Below are 16,691 nucleotides of genomic sequence, written 5' to 3' on the forward strand. Positions count from 1 at the left end.
TGGATTTTCATTTCAGTGGCTTGATAACACTATAGAATTCAAGAAGAAAAGAATCTTAATTTCGATTTTTATCATCATGATTCGAATGCAGTAACAATGTCCAATAATATTATCAAAGTAAAGTTATTTCGATTGGGCGTGTTTGGAATATATACTCTTTTGTAACATTGCAAACGTGTATACGTTTATCGAAATGGGATCCTTTGTGGGTTTACAATTTACCATCGTCATAAATTAAACATTTAACCTGTAAGATGATTTTGAATACAATACTCAGCATCTAAAAACCATGTTTGAACGGTTTTAAAATGTGCGTCGCTTTTTTCTAAAAGCTTTACAGGTCTTTATCTTTTTTCTAAAAGCTCTACAGATCTTTACTATACTTTAAAACGTTAACATCATTCGTTCAAATGTTAAAATTATTTTATAAATGATAACGAGCAAGCAACAATCACATGCATCAGATAAATGTATTCAATGTTACATAAAATATAAATAAAACATACTAAATGGATTAAATGGATTGTCGTTTAAGGACACTGTCACACAACAAAATGCAATTTCGTCCAATCAATTTTGGATTTTCATTTCAGTGGCTTGATAACTCTATAGAATTCCAGAAGAAAGGAACCTTAATGACGATTTTTATCATCATGATTCAAATGCAGTAACACTGTCCAATAATATGATCAAAGTAAAGTTATTTCGATGGGGCGTGTTTGGAATATATACTCTTTTGTAACATTGCATACTTGCATACGTTTATCGAAAGGGGGTCATTTGTGGGTTTACAATTTTCCATCGTAATAAATTAAACATTCAATCTGTAAGATGATTTTGAATACAATACTCAGCATCTAAAAATCATGTTTGAACTGTTTCAAAATGTGCGTCTTTTTGCTATAAGCTTTACAGATATTTATCCTTTTTCTAAAAGCTTTTCAGATCTTTACTATAATTTCAAAGGCATACATCATTCGTTTAAATGTTACAATTATTGTATCAATTATAACGAACAAGCGACACGTTCTTACATCAGATAAATGTATTCAATGTTATATCAAATATAAACAAAACATACTAAATTGATGAAATGGATTGCCGTTTAATGACACTACCACACAACAAAATGCAATTTCGTCCAATTACATTTGGTAATTCATTTCAGTTGCTTGATAACACAATAAAATGTCAGAAGAAAAGACTGTTAATTTCGATTTGCATCATCATGATTTGAATGCTGTAAAAATGTCCAATACTATGATTAAAGTAAAGTTATTTCGATTGCGCGTGTTTGAAAACTTTACTCTTTTGTAACATTGCAAACTTGTATACGTTTATCGAAAGGGGGCCCTATGTGGGTTTACAATTTACTACGCCATAACTTAAACATTAAACCTGTACGATAATTTTGAATAAAAAGCTCAGCATCTTAAAAAAACATGTTTGAACGGTTTAAAATATGTGTCGTTCATTTTATAAAAGCTTTGTCGTTATACTCTTTGTCTTAATAACTTCTACACAATTATGTTAGAATGTAAACGATTCATTTATATAAATCACGCTATTTATCAAAGCGTATTTTCCCAAACTATTTCACCTGTTTGGTTTTATGTTTTACCATCATTTATTTAGAAATTTGGGACTGGTTATTCAATGTTTCAAACAATGCAAAATAACATTGAAAATTACTTCGCGAGTGATCAACGTACTTGATTTTTCATTTTATATGCAAACAAAGAAATAACTCATCGATAATCTACTTATCAGCAAACCACAAATGTCCACCATTAGAAAATTACTAATTACATGTCATATGTGTCTACCAACTTCATATGTCAAGGCCAAACGTATAAGATCAAGTTTGCGAATAAATTTTCCGGACAGTAATAAACCTTATTATTTATCATTCAATTGAAAACTAAATGATCACAAATGCCCACGATGTTCAGAAGATATACCGCCGTTAAAGCCCAAGTCAAAGACACACTAAATGTCAAGGGTCAAGCAAATGCATGGCGCATCATGTTAAATAATAACAAGCTGTCAATAACATTGGCAATACATGTTGACGACGGGCATCTTGTTAAAATGTATTAGTTATACGCTTAACACAATTTTATTTTCAATTTTAATTTATATTGTACACTCACAAAAGAGCAAAAATGTCAAAACTTTTTGAATGGAACTGCTCACCAACGTTGAACGTATGTTGATGTTTGTTCAAAATCAAGTTTGTTTAAGCGTCATTTAATAATTCTGCCAAACGTGATTTATCATGACAACTGACTTCCGCATATGAGAATAAATTAAAAAGACACCACGTGCTGTTAAGGTCGCTTGTATCGAATCATTTCTTTGAGCTGATACAAATTTCGGTTGAAATTAATTCAGCTCGTGAATCTTCATCACTGTATTGCATGACCAATTTGAAAGTGTCATCCTACAGACATCGAAACAAGAAGTTACCTTAGTCTGAATTTAGAGGCAAAATAAAGAACCAGAAGTGGCACAGAAGTGGAGATTATTAGTTTATAGGAGGTTGCTAAAGTACCCACTGCATTTAGGCATTTGCATAACTTATAATTATACCGATGTAATATGAAAACATTAAAAAAATGCACTTAACATCAATTTTAATTCAAATGATAATTGAAGCATTCATTGGTTATGTCAAGATATCAGAGAAACGTATTCTTACAATGTTTAACGTACAATTGATTCAGTCTTTGTTAATATTTGGAACATTTGTAAAAATGAATGGCCAATACATTTTAATGGTTTGAAAACTATTTTCAAATAAAACAAACACTTATATTTTAAACTGTTCGAGAGACCACGCTTTTATTGCATCTGAGTTTAAAATGAATGTATAATACTGTATTGTGTCCTTTCTCTCTTATCTCGCTTTGCTCGCCGAATGGCTTAAGATTCCTTATGCCCGGCTTGTTTTTCATGACAAATTTAGGGTGTCCCTGGAGTCTTTATCATTATCTATTTAACACACTACCGTAACTGATACAAGGTTAAGATATATTTACAAACGGGGACGGTGGAAAACGAAACATACAACTGTCGAAGTAAGGCTTTACATATCAATGTCAACCTAATCGACAACTGCGTGTGAAATTAGCCAAAATTAACCGAAGACGATGATTTATTGTGCAAAGTTAAACGGCCTTGATGGCCTCATTGGTAACCAGTTAAACCACTTATTTCTTTTATAAATGATGAATTCTTATTCTTTTAACTAGAAAATACATGTATATAAACACCGTTTAGTTGATGTGTATTTCGCCTTAAATGGGCCTTTTCACAGATTTTGGCATATTTTGAAGTTTGTCATTAAATGCTTTATATTGATAAATGTAAACACTGGATCTTAAAAGCTCCAGTAAAAAATCAAGAATAAAATTACAAAAAGGAAAAAAAAGAAGCCGGTACCAGGGCTCGAACCAGTGACCCCCGGAGTCCTGGAGTTAGTCTGAAGTAAAAACGCATTAGCCCTCTCGCCTATTCCGCCGGGTATACTCAGTTTATGTATTTTTTACCTTATATAAGCAATCTTCGTTGTTTCGTAAATTTAAACGACAACAACAGAACCTTCCAAATTATTCAGTCGTTTCGCGTTGCAACGCTTTACAATTTTTAGGTTTTCAAATCGTCAAAAGATATATATAATGACTATATTGGACTATGGTAAATGTTCAGTAATACTGTTTTCTCACAAATATCATAACTAAAACGAAAATTTGCGAATCTGAAACAACTTTTTACAATTTTGTCAATTTTCCAAACCGTGAAAAGATCCCATTAAATGCGGCGAAAGCTTAGCGTGATTAAATTATCTTTTACAAGACAATCAGGAGCGAGCGGAAAGTTCAATTTTGAAATAAATATGTCAACCTTTTATTTTCCAAAACATTGGTCTGTATAGTCCGCAGTGGTTAATCAATACTTTTAATCACTTAATGCCATCACTGGATTTTGTTTAATTTTTTTTTCTTATCAAACCTACATGTCGAGAAAAAAAGTTCAAATAAAGCGTCCTGTATGCTCATATATTCGGTTTGAAATTACACTATGAGTATTTTATCATGTCAAGTAATGCCATTAAATGAAATAATTATTTTGCTAATACAGTCGCCTTTGTTTGGCGACTTCAGTTTACTTTTACAAAAATCAATTGTGTTCGTAATAGTATTTTAAGGAGTTGTGTTGTTTCGACACAACAACAATAAACAAAGGACAAAGCAAAACGTAAGTAAAACGTTTATATTTCTTATCTGTCTATATATTTATATATACACAGTCGTGTGCTATCATCTTCGTTCATTTTGTCAATTTTGAAATTCAATAATATCATTTTGTTAATACTGCGACATACTGCTAATGAATTTGGGCTTTACTGCGATCGTTTACTAAGCTGTTGATATTATGGATTAAGATATTGTTTCCATCAATGGTAGCGGTGAAAATAATTCAAGTTGTATCAACTTAGGCAGGTTCGCGACATTGATGTGAACCCTATCGTCGTATATATCGTCTTCAATCCCGCTGTACATAAAAATACTTTTTAAATGGGTCACACAAAAAGTACAGATATGTACGATTGTAAGTAACGATGCAAGACCTTTAGAGCGACAATTATAAATAACAAATTTCAATTATTGTTCAGCGATAAAACCAGTACAATAAACGATCAACAGTGTATATATTTAAAGGACGGTGTTGTTTTATTTTAATCAATACAGATAACGATATGGGCGTTAACATGTCCAGAAAACATTTTTTTTCAAGTAACATACTTGTATAATGTTAAAATATCGTCCTTGTGAACTTATGGAACTTTTCGGTATGTTGCTATGACTATGATATCCTATAAACAAGGTGTTGAAACAACACACAAACAAAATAATAGGCCAATATGTATTTCCATAGCCGGATATTAACAGACACATATCCCACTGAAACTATTTTAATATCGCCGGTAGGATAATTTAAGTAAACAAATCACGATTTATTACCTATTTGAATTCCACAAATGAATATGTAATTTTTATGCAACAATCTGTCACCTACCACCGTGCTTTACATCAATCTCAAATATGGATTTCGAATGTAATGAAGAAGTGCTTTTTGCAACAAATGGGTTCATGCACTCAATATTGATAAAATAAAGTCAGATTGCAAACGAAAAACATTAAAAATACAATGCCTTCAATCACAATGTCTTAAAACGTACAGCGAATAATGCCCTTCGAATTGTATCTATCATTGTTCCCATATTGTTTTGTTGTTATTTGTTGATTGTGATAAACGTCAGTGTTTGCATACCGTTGATCGAGTGTTTGAGTTATATGTACATGTACTAAAAAAACATTATTTCTGTGTATTGATTTTTTTTTAAATTTATTGAAGCCAATATAGAGCTTATACGAGAGTAAAATATAATAGTTTACTTAAAGGGGCCTTTTCACGTTTTGGTAAATGCACACAATTGAAAAAAGTTGTTTCAGATTCGCAAATTTTCGTTTTAGTTATGTATTTGTGAGGAAACAGTAATACTGAACATTTACCATGCTCTAAAATAGCCATCATATGCATCTTTTGACGACTTAAAAAACTGAAAATTATAAAGCGTTGCAACGCAAAACGATTGAATAATTTCGAGAGAACTGTTTTTGTCGTTATATGTTGTGAAACTACGAGAATTTCTTATATAAAGTATACAATACATCATTCATTGTGCGAGCACGGGTGGCCGAGTGGTCTAAGTGGCTGACATTTATTCGAGGCCTCCAGGTGTCAGTGGCTCGAGCCATGTTGAGTGTAACATTTATCTTTTTTTAATTTGTTTCTTGACATTTTACTGGAGCATTTTATATCATATCTTTAAATTCATCAATATAAAGCATTTCATTACAAACTTCAATAAATGCCAAAATCTGTGAAAATGCCCCTTTAATTAAAACGTTTCAATCATTAGATTATTCACTAAGCAGAAAAGTTCGAATTATCCGCGATTTGCATAATTAATTTTCCATAGTGTATTTTAATAGAATTCTTACGATTGTCTTTCATATTGAAAAAAACTGATATAAAATGTTAATTGTCATAATAGTACGAGCTATACATGTTAATTATATGTAAAATAAAGAAAACACTTTGTATAACGCCATTCACTTTAAAATATCGTTGAATCCCTGAGAGATTTTACGTAATCCAACTAGTATTTCAGCAAGCTTTAACAGTTTTGAGATATCGCTACCGTTTAATGGTTTATTTTCCAGACATGTATGATCTAAACATGCACGTAAGATATTCTGTTTAGCATGATCAATAGTAAATTGATAGCAGGGACATACACCATGCAGGAATAGACAACCAATGAACATACAATAGATTCATATCATATTCCATCAAGCAAGTGTTTGCCCCGAAGTGTCTAGTTTATAAAAATGCCTTTTCTCTCGGATTGTAAATAGAGGAAAGTCAATTAACATTTAACGTACCGAAACCGAAACTTTCATACAGCACATGCAAACTAAGCATATTAATCAAAAATATGTAAATGCAAACATTTTTTTGTGGATGAATATAAAATCACAAGTATAACTTGATCACAAAAAGAAAACATTTTAGTTGAGAAAGTTATCTGGTCATAGTAATTTTGACAGGAGCCTAAATGAAAAGCCGTTCCAGCAGCACACATTCTTGCAAGGATGAATAGGTCAAATTATAATATGTTTAATACGTATTCTTGCAATTAATTAACTAACATTTCGTGTGATCGTATAACCGTTTGTGTCAGCCACCTGAATTGCGCTCTGATGCCATCTAATGTTTTAGTCCTTAAGAGAAAATGACGATCTAATTCTCATATATTCGACTGCATGCTCAAAATATTGTAAATTATTGATTTTATTTACGGAATAGTACAGAGCAATAAGTGCCCTATCGCTGTAAAGTGATCAATCAGACAGCCAAAAACTATAAAAGAGACGTATAACGGACTGACAAACAGGTTCCTGTAATGCCAGGTGGTCCGGAATAAGTTGCGCTTTGTCATATCTTATATTTGACATGTAATAACGTGTATATTCTGTTTTATACTTTATATAAATACAACGCTATCACACGCATACTTACAATGCTCTAATAATTAGACAAGTGCGTGTACAATAATAAATAAGACGTCCATAACGTCATTTAAAGCGTTTCGTTAAGCAACGCTTTTTTAGTAAACGAAATATTTGTAATCAACTACATAAATTTCTATACCTAATGTATGAACATTAACTTGAACAATTTTGGTAAAGAATGTGTAAACTGTAAGTTTTGTCAGTGTAATTTCTAATCGCTGAGAGTACAAGTTATTCATTTTGAATATATACTGTACATAATATGTTTGAATAATAGAATATACATATGTAACACACAAGAAACAAAGTTCGTTTTGTATACCCTTCTTCGTTGATATGCCGATTAGCCTAGCCTATTGTCCACTATTTTTTCATGCTCAAAATGACACCCTCACTTCCGGAAAAAACTCGTGTGCTATTTGTATGGTAAACATTTTGAGTTCCATGCAAGTTAATCACTGTAAACCAGCATTCGAATGAGATGATTTGGTAAAAGATGTGATATAACTGGATGTATCAATAAACACTTAAAATTCACGATTTAACGCTATATTTAGTCTCATATTATATGTTGTGTTGAACATAGATTCAAAGAACAATCAGACTACAAAAACATAAATACTTAACAGGTATACATAAACAACAAGCGGCCAGTTTTTATAAGCTTTCAGTCTACCCAGTGGTTCGAATCATACAGTTAATAGTTCCAATAAATAAATTACGAAATTAACGTAATATGAAAAAATGTGTACTCACATGCGTGATCTGGGTGATCTGATTAAAGTAAATGGAAATTTGCGGAAGGTTTTGGAATTTTGATTGTCTTGAAATTGTATTTTTCTTACTATGAAGCACAAATCTGTATATTTATTCAAATGCTTTATCTTTTGCAAATCCATACAACAATATGATGCGTTCATTGTTAACAAACTTAAATATAAAAACATAAGATAATGATTCGTAAGTAATGGAATGCGTATTTCAAAGAGCCGGGTCTATAGTGTATAATCTGTATCATCCGTACACTTTCCAAATAATGTCAATGTTTAACACTTCAGCATACAAATATATCGATAAATGACTTTATTACAATTCAGAAGACAACCTTTATGGAAGTAATAATAGCAACTGTTTAAAAAAAAATCAAGTTACCATTTTACTTCATTGATATAGTTGGTCAATATGGTAATACCATCCAAACTATTTTTCTTGTGAACAATGTTTTATGCAGAATAATGTCTTTAATTGTGTATTTATATTTGTTTGAACGCTTTGCTTTTCACTGTATCTCTTTTAATATATCTACAATGGCAAATATATCTAGTCGGTAATTCTTAAAATTCGTGTTTTTAGAAAATCGTGACGGGAAAATCGTGTTAAAATAATAGAAAATCATAATTTATCAATGAGCATAACCGATAAATAAGTTTTATATATCTATATAAAAACGAGCCAATAATGCAATAAGATTTTTCCAGACATAATCCAACTTGTATAGAAAATCAAAATCATTCATTCATTGTGGCCGCCATGAAATGTGATAGCAAGATACTTTTATTTGTCTCGATGTCATAAAAAGAAATGGTAAATTCTTCTTTCGTGAATAAACAGCTTATTTTATATGACCATAGAGTAAACATAATTATTAATAGGCCCAAATACAAGCCATACAACTAACTGTATTGCAGGAATAAATGTAGAACATCATTTATTGTTTATGAAATTAGCTGGCGCAAATTCGTTTTTGAAAACGTTTCGGAATACACACACATTTCAATGACTGACATGTTTGTATATTATCGATATCTGAAGCCGGGTCTTCACCCGCATACGATTTAAAGGCTATATTTCGATAACCGAATATTTTCAGTATTATCGGAAAGAAATTCAGAGTTGTGAACTTGTTGGAAATGTATTGTATTCACTGGTGTAGTACGCATTCCGTTTAGATCGACATTTGCGTGTTTGTTATTCTAAGGATTGTGTTGAGACGTCAAGCCAAAACCGAAATTAAAGCTGTCAGTTGGCAATCGTGTTTAATGCGGTCTCGACGCTGTTATCACTTTCCCGGTCTCAGTCCAACTATTTCTCTTCATAGGGTTATTTTACCTTCATTCATATGAAGAAATGTTTAAACATCGGCAAATAACACAAGCAAATAAACGCGAATATCGGCTGCCTAATATTTGAAATAGATGACTTCTGCCCATTTGACACTTGTTCGTCAGTAAGTCCGTCATGATATGTCCCTGGAAAGATACAAACAGAACAGCTAAAACAGCGTCGTGTTCACATAATAATTCACTAGAATAACACATTTAAAGTCTGTCAGGTCACTTAACATTTCGTGCATGTATTTTTCTTTTATATATCGATACACAAAATTGCAATATTCATGCCTAAACTGATTGAAACGGGAACATTCTATGGATTGATAATAATGTTTATTTTTTCAAGTTTGGCACTGCCGTATTTATGTTCTTTATTCATTACATGAATTAATTGAATTTACCTCGCTTTTTATTGGAAGTCTCTGCTGAAATTAAAATGTGAAACATTAACCTCACGATTATAATTCTGTAAATCGCATACATGTAAACTTTTAGGCTTATAAGTCTTGAAAAATGAAAACACCTTTATAAAAGTACAAAATAAAGTGTCTTTATTATATTTATTATTCACTATATGCATGTTTTCATCACTTAAATACGACATAATATCTTATAAAACACTTAACATTTGTCAAAAGTATTACAGTTCTAAGAAAGCATTAAAAAAAAATAAAACACATTTAGCGTATTATGTATATATGATTAAAACAACTCAACAACAATATGTCCTTACCGTTTAAAACGTGCACTTTTGTATTAGCAATGTGCATATTTGACGACCTACAAACATACATTCCACTGTCTTCCATGGTTGCTTTCTCTATGCTCAAAATACTAGAAAACGTCCTATGAACAATTGATAAATGTTTTAACAATTTTACGCCCCTTCGTTTCTCCGACGTTACTTTTTCGCCGTTTCGGAACCAGTCTATCTCATCCGGGGTATAGTGCTGCCCCGTGACATTGCACTGTAACGTAACTGGTTCGCCACGTTCAACAAACTGTTCTTCGCTGATGGAAATATCCGTGGCCTCTGCTATTGAATCTATAATTATACAAAGCGTGAACATACGCATAAAACATTGACGGATAACATTGGAGAATGGGAGATGGGATACGAGACATTGAAAATCCATTATGTTTTAATATAAGATACCCACATACAATGTTATAGCAATGACTCTTTTTAAAGTTATTCAGCGGACAACTGGTTCTACTTATATTAACAATTACCTTGACCGTGATGTTACTGATCCCAAAAGTAATTCTAAACCAGGCCTATATGTAAATACCCGCTATAAAATGTAAGATATTAAGCGGATATTTTTCCGTTTTAGAAAAAGTGATCTTGGTCGTGATTGAACTGCTTTCCTATGGAAGACCACTAACAATCAACATTTAAGCAAAATGCACTGTTCCTTCATTCAAAATCAAGTTATTAAGCCCACACCTAGTTAGGTCTTCATGCAAGCTTGGTTTATAAAGCATTTCATGTTTTGTCAAAACAAACTATATGTTATGACCGGAAACTTCCTGTCATCAGTTCACGCCCCCTACTCAACTGGCCCCGAAAATAAATGTGCTTTTGGTGTTCGTTTTGGGAAAGTGCTGTAAATAATGCACTCGAGCTGAAGGAAATGTGTTATCGTTATTTTCCATTTGCAAAAAATAACATGCTGTACATATATAGTTTTATTATTAGAAGTCATTATACAAAACGGCACACGCATTTTTTTTAGAAACATATTTTATACACATTGTTATGTGCAAGAAATTGTTGTTATGTGATATATGTTGATGAAATTGTATATGTACCTTAACCGATCAAAAATAATGGTGCAACGTGGCAAAAATGAATATCTTAAACATATGCACAACGTATTCTTGAATGATTTAATAAAGATAGAGACAAACGGAATGTTTAACACAAAAATAAATTGAATAGCGGAAATTACACCAAATGTCAAAACAGAAACCAACCTATCACAGTAAGAGAGAACATTATGCGCATATTCTTATTGGTTGATGCCACCTGGCACTCATACATGCCCTCGTCTTCCGGTTGCACATTTTTGATCATTAGATCCCATTGATACTTGAAGTCAACGTGACCAATCTGTATCCGGTCGTCTGCAACAACGGTCATCGTACCGGATGTCAGAGGAAAAGAATTTTCCTGACGCCTCCAAACAACCTTTACAATAAGACAAAAAGTATTACACATTTATTTGGTAGATATAAGTATGCACACTTTGATAAAAGTTTTATTTTTGTTAGAATTACAATTTACCGTCCCTTAATAATAGCTTAATAATATAATCAAAAACTCGTGTTTAAACGTATACATAAATACATAAAAATAAGTTTATAATGATGGTTATTAACAAGAGATGAAAGACAAATATATTATTTATTTGCAGCTCTGCCACATAAAACACAATCACACTTAATGTTTACAAGTCAATGCTTCAGGAATACTAACTGAACTCGACATTCAAAAACACTCAAATCTAAATATAATAAAACTTAATTAAGGTCGGTTCCGATTTTACTGATCGGATACATTTGTCAAGCACAAACGTATTGCATTCTTTGCTTTTAACATATACATCGATTTTTGCTGACAGGCTATGATATCTTGAAAACTTGGTGAAGGGTGCGCAATATTTCTCTAGTAAATTCATTAAACGTATGAAAACTATGATTTACTTAAAACCTGCCGGAGTTGGCGTGCGATTATGAGATAGGCTATTAATGTAAGTCAAATAGTGTTCTTGAATGATTATCAGTTTAGCTTAGATATAACAAATATATAAGTTCATAATGAACAGAATTTAGCTGACCGTTTATGCATGCGTAAATAAAAGGCATCCACAATTCAAACCCGAAACGCACAGTGTAAACATAAAATAAACATAATATAATTTGATTGAAAATAGTAAGTCTTTTTTCAACCGCTATAAAGAACCAACTATGACTAATCCTAAACGTAGCTTCCAAAAAAATGTTTCTTGTTTTTAAGTTTATCCTAATGTATGCAAAGGACATATAATTTTCAAGAACTATTCTTTTGATGGAGAAAAGGGTTTCTAGCTAGTTTACAAACATTTTAATAATTTGAACATAAACGCTAATTAATAATATCAAAATACTCGAACCAAACGATTATCGACAATAAATTATGAGATACACTATACTTTCTTGTTTTAAATTTGCGTTTGTAGAAATAGAATTGTTTAAGCGCCAAACGGCAATACTTAATATTTAAGTTCATAAATAGGAGGTAGTTTCAAACCGTTTTGGTTCCGATATTGTAAACGCTGCATCTAAGTACTGCCAGTTCCCCGCGCCGGAAAGTTACATTTAAGGGACTCGGCAGAAATTCGGGAGCCGGAGTATCTAGTTTGACGTTGAAACCGGAAGCTGAAAAAAGCGTCGAGGATCAAGAACCGTATAAAAAAACACATAAAGACAATTAATTCGCAACTATTATTTTATAACAACTTTCGCATTAAATGTTGTTGTAAGCAACTCTGCTGTATTATTGAACAATATGGAATTGTCTTCAATATTTACCAGAGATTGCCCTTAATAAAATACCGCTTAAATTATCTTTTTACATTAAAGAACATAAATACTTGACCCTTCTTGTCAAAGTGATATAGTCATGCATTATTGTTTTAAGCTAAATATTAGTTCAATCCAAAATTCATGTACAGCAAATCTCTATGAATGGGTATTTACCGTTAATAAGATCCGAAAAATTTAGAAATATGACATGTAACAGCATTCTTAAAGTATGTTGGCTAAATATGTTTTCATGCTCTTGGTATTGATGTTTGTTTGAAAGAACAACATTTGAAGATCAATACATAATTGTTCAGTTATGTCAGTATCAGAACAATATTGAAATAATACTGATTTAACTGCAACCAAAATACTAAATGAACCAAACAGTTACTGTTGCTTGCTTGCACATATTACTTATTGTCAATAATTGACAAAACAGTGTTTGTAGTCGCTATAAGTTTTGTGTTTTCAATATAGTTGACTTTTTAATTCAGTATCTGTTGGTTTAGTATTTGAATGCATGTGATTTAACGATACAGCATATTTCAAAACAATCACAAAATATAAAAACGTGCCAGGCATTTAAATATTTGAACGGGGCATACGATTAAAACTTAGTGAACAAACACATTATACCAATAATAATACAAATTAAATATGTAAATTATAGTTATGTAATGTTTACAACAAAAGTGATATTCTTATTGCCAAAGATAAAGCTTATTTGAGACAATTATTTTTACTAACAATAACCATATTTATAAACACACTGATAAAACGTTCATGACAGGACATATTTTGCTAAGCAATCTTGTCTTGAAACTTCACAAATTCGTTATTTATAACCAACAACCACAGCCTTCAGAGGAACCCTGATGGTATCACACACTACTTTATTCTTACTGAGACACAATACACACGCATCTAGACAGATAACCTCACTTTGTTTAACACTGCGTTGGATTGCCAGCTAACAGCTAGATGGCACCAATACTAAGAAGTATTTTACGAATAGCAATTTTATACCTTGGTCAAAAAAGTAGTTTTGTATAATACAATGATAAGATGTTTTTTCGTTCACGTAACAGAATGCTTAAGTTTTTTTTCTAAAACTGCCTGACCAATATTGCCGTTTTGTTGGATAAATGCATAAACAGAAAATATGTGCAATATGTAGAGTGGTTTAAAGTAGTTTCAATATCAAGGAAAACAAGTTGACTACTAAATTTTACCTTTTCTGTGATTATAGCCCGTTTCAACTGTGATATAATACACGGGCCATTCGGGCTAAAAAGCCGATGTTTAAACTCTTTGAAAATAGTATACATAATGCGCGTAACACATTTTTTTCTTCTTCAATTAATGATTATCCGGAACGAGATTTGCAAGATATGCTTTTTGTAATACGGTGTATTTCGTTTGTTTTAAGTGAAAAAAGTCAGATTGGAATAAAAATTACATTTCTTTTATACATTGTAATTCTGCCAGTGTGGGAACAGAAAACTTTAAAAGCATAAACAAACTAAAAGGCAATGCTCAATGTTGCTTCAAGCAATACTATTTGTTTGGATTAAACTATGTGTGGTGTGCATCAAGTGTATAAACTCTGTCTATGGATAATAAACAGTGTGTTCTGTCATAGCTTCTGCTGTGCAATAACGTAGGTGGTACGGTTTAAGGCAAGTACCCTCTTATAATTGTTTGTAAAGTGTCGCGAACATAATTATTTTCGACTTAACTCAACTTAATTAATTCGTTACGCGCGATTAATCATGTCATGGACCTTTACTAGATTACCAACACGCCAAAGCCTACTCTTGAAGAAATCACAGTGTATTTAAGTCTAGTTTTAAGAATAGATTGCTAACTCTTGCGGATTGTTTTGCCACTTTACAGAGTCTATCACTTTAAAAATGTGCATACTTGCTTGCTTTCAGAGAATATTTCGTGTGTTTTTTAAATATCAAAACGTTACATGCGGTTATAGGATTTATTGGATCGTAAATATGATAACTTATATTCGGGTATGCACAAGATAAACCACGTGCAAAGACAAATATTCGATCACAGCGTTCTCCTATCGGTCTTCCGAAAACGAGTAAAATAAAGTTCCATATCAACTTTTAAGAACATCTTCACAAATATATTGTTATCATTCGATGAACTTTATATTTAATATATTGTGACTACACAATACATGTACCTGCGCCAAATCCCCCATGATTAATATCCAACTAATCATAAGTCAAAAGTGTGTTCATTTACTGAAAAAAACGGAAAATCCGCAATGATTTTCTGATTATGATAATAATTGTTTTGTATGAAAACAGTGCAGTTTTTATGTAAGAAATTGTTATGCCATATATGTTGATACTTGTCTTCGTTAAAACTATGATCCAAACCGTTATATTATCGCAATATTATCGCAAAACGGTTTGTCTTACAGAATATGTTCACTCCAGCAAGTTAAACAGTTATCATAGAATTTGCTGAACATGTTGTGTAAGCAAGAACCTGCGATAAATGATAAGAATTTTTAATCGACGTCTGGATTATGCATCTAAATATTTATGGCTAATACAGGATACGTCTAGGGACGATTCCGAAAGAAAATGAATGTGTTTGGTGTTTTCCGAAGGCAGATACATATGAATGATTAATGGATGCTTTGTATCGTACTTCAGAAGTCACGGGTTGCATTTTCGCCACACATATGCAAATCCTCGATTTTTAACGTAATATTTAGATTAAGGAAACTTTAAATATTTTATTGAAAACACAATAACAGTTTTAATATTTTTTACTAGTTCTTGCACTCATATATAGGGTCGATAATGCAATATTGAATAGTTCTTCTTGCGTATGCAATCGATCGATGGCAAAACATACTTACAATCTTCTTAGGCAAGTTGAGTTGTGTTTTGCAAAAAAAGTGTCTTATCAAATATGACTAGCACACTCTAGCTTAGAGCCAATCAGTCCGCTAATGCGACCCCGACATTTTACGGGGCTTTATAGCGAGTAGCTGAGCTCCAGACCAGAATATGGCGCGGCTCAATACATAGTTACTAAGGTATCGATCCTTGTTTCGCATCTGTCACACATGAAACTCGGGATATGATACTAAAGACAATTGCATAAGTAAGCTTCTAAATCATCGACGTAGTTTAAGTTAGAGAAAAAATGAAAATGTTTGTTAAAGTTACGGTTTTTCTTTAAATATTCAATGTTATCACATTTTACGTTACCCACGCCACATTTATGCCAGTGTTCATTTATGACATACAGCTACCAATATTGAAGTTTTTTATCAAACAAAAATCTAAATCTGGTACAATTGTAAACAAATTCTTGATGCCAGCAAAATATCCAAGAGCCTGTTTTTATTACGGAAATCTTGTCAAAAACAATAAACATCTTCACATATTCACCCGAATAATATCTAAATCAATCAACAGCAGATGTAGTACAGCATTGTCAATATACATGAGACAATATTCATAACAACTGCATGACCTCAAAACGTGACCTCTTGGGAGTAAGTAACTGTTATGTTTTTGACAGTAAAACTGTGAACCAGATACACATGAAGTGCGACCTATTGAAAACGTGAACTGGTATTGTGAACTATTGAAAACGTGAAATGGTATTGTGAAACTGTTTGTTCAGATTCGGTCTAAAGGGCCTTTTCACAGATTTTGGCATGTTTTGAAGTTTATCATTAAATATTTGATATTGATAAATGTAAACATCGGCTATAAAAATCTCCAGTAAAAAATAAAGAATGAAATTTAAAAAAAGAAAAAATGGTAACCCTCAGCAGGACTCGAACCACTGACCCCTGGAGTCCTGGCATAAAAATTCT

At 31.9% G+C, this 16,691-nt stretch overlaps 1 protein-coding gene across 1 annotated transcript in view; it reads right to left on the reverse strand.

Annotated features, from left to right (window-relative positions):
• Nucleotides 1-7,460: 7,460 nt before the first annotated feature.
• LOC127844481 (lachesin-like) overlaps nucleotides 7,461-16,691 on the reverse strand; it is an 11,255-nt gene continuing 2,024 nt past the window's right edge. Inside the window, exons 2-6 of the mRNA XM_052374747.1 lie at nucleotides 12,552-12,679; nucleotides 11,237-11,450; nucleotides 9,990-10,301; nucleotides 9,658-9,681; nucleotides 7,461-9,394 (exon numbers count right to left, since the gene is read on the reverse strand). Coding sequence (XP_052230707.1) covers nucleotides 9,261-9,394; nucleotides 9,658-9,681; nucleotides 9,990-10,301; nucleotides 11,237-11,450; nucleotides 12,552-12,679 — 812 coding nt within the window. The 3' untranslated portion in view covers nucleotides 7,461-9,260. The remainder of the gene's footprint in view (nucleotides 9,395-9,657; nucleotides 9,682-9,989; nucleotides 10,302-11,236; nucleotides 11,451-12,551; nucleotides 12,680-16,691) is intronic.

The sequence above is a fragment of the Dreissena polymorpha genome, chromosome 9 (assembly GCF_020536995.1).
Source record: "Dreissena polymorpha isolate Duluth1 chromosome 9, UMN_Dpol_1.0, whole genome shotgun sequence".
Taxonomy (NCBI): Eukaryota; Metazoa; Mollusca; class Bivalvia; order Myida; family Dreissenidae; genus Dreissena; species Dreissena polymorpha.